Source organism: Lactuca sativa, chromosome 3 (assembly GCF_002870075.4).
Source record: "Lactuca sativa cultivar Salinas chromosome 3, Lsat_Salinas_v11, whole genome shotgun sequence".
Lineage (NCBI taxonomy): Eukaryota > Viridiplantae > Streptophyta > Magnoliopsida > Asterales > Asteraceae > Lactuca > Lactuca sativa.
Genome location: NC_056625.2, coordinates 316,106,446 through 316,112,409, shown reverse-complemented (window position 1 = coordinate 316,112,409; position 5,964 = coordinate 316,106,446). Strand labels below are relative to the sequence as shown.

General features: G+C 45.9%; 1 protein-coding gene across 1 annotated transcript; it reads left to right on the top strand.

Annotated features, from left to right (window-relative positions):
* The first annotated feature begins 535 nt into the window (after positions 1-535).
* On the top strand, positions 536-1,429 carry LOC111884940 (uncharacterized). Its single transcript, XM_023881238.1, has one exon. The coding sequence runs from the start codon at positions 536-538 to the stop codon at positions 1,427-1,429; it is 894 nt and encodes a 297-aa protein (XP_023737006.1).
* The last annotated feature ends 4,535 nt before the right edge of the window (positions 1,430-5,964 follow it).

Genomic DNA, 5,964 nt, shown 5'->3' with positions numbered 1-5,964 from the left:
GATTCCTTATGTTGGGTTTAACCCATGTGGTGACCCATGGATACTCCATGAAAGTTAAAACCCACGGAGCATAAGGAATGGGTAAAGTCATGGGTTACATGGTGTAACCCTAATGTGCACACTGTATAAGGACCCCTTTGGCTCAATAAATTGGCACTAGTGACACATATATGAGGGCTAGTCGATTTGACAATGAAGTGTCTTCTTCTCATGGTTATTCCATGTGTTGGTGATGTTGTGTGAACCATTTGAGGTGTCACACTTGGGGCACTAGGTTGTCGAGCTTCATGGAGGAACCTACATCAAGAGGTATGTATTATAACTTGTTATATTACCCAAGTATCAAAAGATTCTAAGCTAGATAGGATAATACCTTGGAATATTCATATTTGCATGTATAATAGAGAAAACATAGATCCAAGGTATTTAGGGTTGCATGTACACTTAGGAGTGTTAGAATGCTAAAAACCCAACAGTTACCAGGGGCATCATTGATGCTACCCCAATCATTTTTGGGACGGTCAAGTAGAGCATAATGGAGATCATGGAGGAGAGACTCGGATCATTAAGCGATGAGACTACTTCGGGCCAGATTGGAGACCGGACTCCCTCGTTTTGGGAGTTCAAGGTGTGTGGGGCATTAGAGTTTTTTGGGGTCAGGGACCCTATTGTTAGCCGACGCTGGGTGGCGGATATCGAAAATGCCCAACGCACGAGTTATTGCCCGGATGTGGCAAAGGTTGGGTTTGCTTCTTGCATGCTGAGAGACAGGGCTCGGGATTGGTGGGGCGAGGTTACTAAACAGGTGGGATCAACTGGGGTGGCTGAGATGACATGGGTCACGTTTGTTTGGCGATTTGATTTGGAGTTTGCACTGCCCATTGAGGTGCAACGAATAGTGCGAGAGTTTCATGATTTGCAGCAGACCACCGAGACTGTGGCAGAGATCACCACCAAGTTCTGGGAACAAGCTTTGTTGACTCCGCAATACGCTACCGATGAGGAGATGAGGCGAACCCTATATCATTCCACGCTGAGGGAAGATATTCGGGATTTTGTGATCTTTACGAGGTGCAATACCCTGAATGAAATGCTGGAGAAGGCCTGGGAACGGGAAATGGAGTTGAAATCCCGTATGAAGCAGAAGCCTGAGCAGGCTCAGGCAGTAGTAGGACAGGCACCTCGGATGCATCTAGTAAGGGCCAGCAGGGCCGTGGCCAGTGTGCCAAGTGTAGTAGATCTCATGGGGGCTTTCCAGGGGTCGAACCCGGTGTGTTATACATGTGGTCTGTCGGGCCACGTAAGCAGGGATTGCCCCAAGAAGGGCCTCATATCTTTTCACTGCAACCAAACTGGCCATAAAAAAGCTAAGTGTCCGAGGTTGAAAGGAGGAGGGGGAGCAGTGGCGGCGCCCGCCCCGCCACAATGAGGTTTACCAATGGTCGCCCTACTAAGACGCAAGCTCCAACAGTGAGGAGCCATGCATTTCAGCTGACTACTGAGGAAGCACAAGCAGTGCCAGACGTTGTGGCTGGTACATATTCATTGTTCCCTACTATATGTAGTTGTTTCACTTATGTGTACTATATGCTCGTATAATGACCTTTTTTGTTAATGGTATGTCTGCTCATGTCTTATTTGATTCGGGTGCTACCCGATCGCTTGTATCTCTTGCGCTCAGCAAGAGGTTCCGGGGCGCGCCGGGAACTTTGGATTCCCCGCTCGAGGTGGAGATTGCAGATAACCACACCATTAGTGTTGCGGGGTGTATCCGGACTGTATCCTGAATGTGCTTGGTGAGAGATTCCTTATCAACCTAGTCCCGATACGGTTGTGAGGGCTAAAAGTGACTATCGGGATGGATTGGTTGGGGGCCAACGTGGCCATGATTGGCTGTGAACAGCAGTTGGTGAGGGTTCGAACCCCAAGTGGGGGAGAATTGGTATTACATGTTGATAGGTCATCGCAGGGGCCAACCCTCTGTTCGGCTACAAGGGCTAGGAGGTTCCTACAGCGAGGTTGTTTGGGTTTTGTCTTATATCTCGGATACAAGGGTAGAGATCACGAAGGATGTAGGCAGTGTGCCGGTGGTTCGGGATTTTCGGGATGTATTACCAAAAGAGTTACCAGGAGTGCATCCAGAGAGGCAGGTGGAGTTTCGCATTGACTTGGTGTCGGGTGCCGCACCGATAGCAAAGCGTCATATAGGTTGTTACCACCGGAAATGAAGGAACTCTCTACGTAGCTTTAGGAGCTGCTAGACCGAGTGTTCATTCGTCTGAGCAATTCCCCGTGGGGAGCACCGATTCTTTTTGTGAAAAAGAAGGATGGATCGCATAGAATGTGTATCGATTATACGGAGTTGAACAAGCTAACTGTGAAGAACTGTTATATGTTGCCAAGGATCGATGATTTATTCGATCAGCTGTAGGGTTCGTCTTGGTTTTCCAAGATTGATCTCCGGTCGGGATACCACCAGATGAGGATATACCAAAGACAACTTTCAGGACTCGGTATGGGTATTATGAGTTTGCAGTGATGCCATTTGGGCTCACCAATGCCCCTACAACGTTCATGGATCTTATAAACAGGGTGTATAGACCGCTACTGGACCGTTCGGTGATCATTTTCGTTGATGATATCCTGGTCTATTCTAAGACCAGGGAACAACACGAACAACACTTAAGGGAGGTGTTGGAAACCCTAAGGGCGGAGAAGTTGTATGCCATGTTCTCACAATGTGACTTTTGGCTGAGAGAGGTGCAATTTTTTGGGCATATCATTAACCAGGAGGGTATTTCGGTTTACCCAACAAAGGTTGAGGGTGTAATGCATTGGGAAGTACCGAAGAATGCATCAGAGATTGGTAGCTTCCTAGGTTTAGCAGGTTATGACCGAAGATTTATCTAGGATTTCTCCACGATTGCGATGCTATTGACCCATACGACCAAGAAGAATGTGACGTTTCGGTGGGTTACGAATCACCAGTTGGTGCCATATGGGTGATTGTGGATAGACTAACAAAGAGTGTCCATTTCATTCCGATATCTAAAAGTATATCCATAGAGAAGTTGGCGGATATGTATGTGTGTGAGGTAGTGGCTAGACATGGGGTTCCTGTGTCGGTAGTCACTGACCGTGATGTTCAGTTCACATCTAGATTCTGGAAGAATTTCCACAAGGAGTTGGGCACTCAGCTACATTTTAGCACGGCGTACCACCCCCAGACCGACGGTCAGAGTGAGAGAGTAATCTAGAGACTGGAGTATATGTTGCGGGCATGCGTGTTCGATTTTGGAGGGAGTTGGGATACATATCTCCCACTGGCAGAGTTTTCGTACAATAACAGTTATCATGGCAGTATCAATCGAGCTCCATTTGAGATGTTATATGGTCAAAGGTGTAGGACCCTGGTTTATTGGAATGAGGTTGGACACCGGGTCATGGGAATCACTTAAGTAGTGCTCAAGACTACGGGGTTGATTCAGCAGGTGCACGACCGGTTGCGGGTCGTGTAGAGTCGTCAGAAAAGCTATGCCGACCGACGACGATCAGATTTTGAGTTTCGTGTTGCTAATGGTGTCACCCTGGAAAGGGATCATTAGGTTTCGAAAGAGGGGCAAGTTGGGGCCTCGGTATATAGGCCCATTAAGGATCACGACACAGGTGGGCAAAGTGGCATATCGCTTGGATTTGCTAGAGGAGCTTATCCAGATTCACAATATGTTCCATGTGTCGCAGTTTCGGAAGTGTGTCACAGACGAGGCTGCGGTTGTCTCGTTGGGTGATATCCAGGTGGACGAGAGCTTCAACTTCATTGAGAGGCATGTTGCCATCTTGGATAGGAAGACAAAGGCTCTTTGGAATAAGGAAGTAAGACTGGTGAAAGTGCAATGGAAACATCGGAAGGGGTCCGAATGGACTTGGGAATCGGAAAAGGATGTGCGAGATCATTACCCTAATTTGTTTAAGTCAGCAGACTTCGAGGACGAAGTCTAGTTTAAGTGGGGGAGACTTGTAACACCTGGTTAGAATTGGAAAGGATTTATGCATGGACTCGGCGAGTTGGGAGGTCAACTCGTCGAGTAGGTTGTGAGATCAAGAAACACGGAACGGGCGGCAAGTCGAAGGTCGACTCGGTGAGTCCGAGCTAGTTAAAGAAAACCCTAAATTTTGGGATTGCCCCATTTATAAACGACATTATCCGCCCCAATATCCTCCCTTAGCACCATAGAAGAACATTTACGGCCGCACACCCTCTTGTGAATGAAGTAAGATCAATTGGGAGCTTATCCTTGAGATTTTGGGGAGGATTCCAAGATTGAAGAAGAAGTATCAAGGGGAAAACACTAGATCTAGCATCTAGTTCATCTTGGGCATTGATTTGAGGTATGAATCTATTACCTTAAGCATAAATTCTATTTGAGAGTTGTGACCAACTTTGAGGAAATGGAAGCAAGCTTAGATCTGAACCTATCACAAGGATATGGTTCTAGATTTGGACCTTCTTAGGCCCCAAATATCATAAAGTTTCATCTTTTATTGAGCTCATTCCCTCTACATGCATAAGAACCTTGTTTGAATGTTAGTTTTGGTGTTATGGCCATGTGAGGTTATGCATGCACGTAAAGTTTCCAACTTTCTGTGATATCTTCACTAGGAGAGTATGGATCTGAAGTTTGAAACCTTAAATCCCACTGGAAAGAACCGATTATGTGAGAACTCGTTGAGTCCCTCTGGTGACTATGCAAGTCGAGAGGGTTCACGGCCAAGGGTTCACGGTCCGGGGTGTACAGTTGGTGGTTTATGGCCGTGAACATCAAGGAACTCGATGAGTCCCTCGGGTGACTCGGCCAGTCGGTGAGTGAAGCAATGGACCCGACGAGTGACTGATTGTACTTGTCGAGTCAAGGTCAATATGGACTTTTGACCTTGACTACAGACCTTGACTTTGACCAGGGTTGACCCTGGGGGTATTTATGGGATTATGTTGAGTCATTTACGCATTGACTATAGGCAGTTTGGGAGGAGCAGCGTGGTATATATCTGACTACAGTTTCCAGTCCAGCTTGTGAGAGGTGAGTTTGCTCACCATATCAATGGGTCTAGGGCACCAAGGTCGGCCCATTTTATGAGATTCGGTTATTGACTGAATGTGTAATATGATAGTATGTTATTTGCATGGAAGACCACGTGGGGGTTCCCATGGCTTTTGGTATAGGATCTTGGAGGGTTTCCATGGAATCCTAAAATATTTGCTTGTATAGTTTGCATTATGTTTGTTTGGTAGGAAGACCTTGTGGGTGTTCCCAAGGCAGGAAGACCTTGTGGGGGTTCCCAAGGTGGAAAGACCATGTGGGGGTTCCCATGGTAGACAAAGACCACGTGGGAGTTCCTGTGGCCTTAGGTATAAGACCCGGGAGGGTTTCCAGGGCTTCCTTAATTGTCGAATGCATGACTTATGTGATATATGTAGCGTATGGCTAATTCGATATGTGTTATGTGGTTTGTTTGTGGATTTGTTTCAGGTTCATCTAAGTCCAAGGGCAAGGGCAAAGCTTGATTGTGCGGCGTGCACTCTCTTTTCATTGAGTTATGGGACACTCTGATATTTGAAAATAAAGTTCTAATGAATATGGATTTGAAACAACTGTTTTGAAAATTCAGGATTATTGGAAATGTGGTTGGTTAATTAAAAAACAAAAACATTTCTTTGAAAAATTTGGGTCGTTACATTCCTAAGTATGGCTATCATTACCAGAAAATAGATTACATTACCGTTTATGTGAGAAGATCACTATATGAATGTAATGGAAAAAAATGAAGATGCACAGTTTGTATAAAGTAACTACTTGTCGGATTAGTGTCTAAGTCCATAACTATTTTGGTATGTACTTGACCCGATGGTGCATGGTGCTTTTGGGTTGCCTTCACCAAAGTAACTTGATAGGATGAATTATGTGA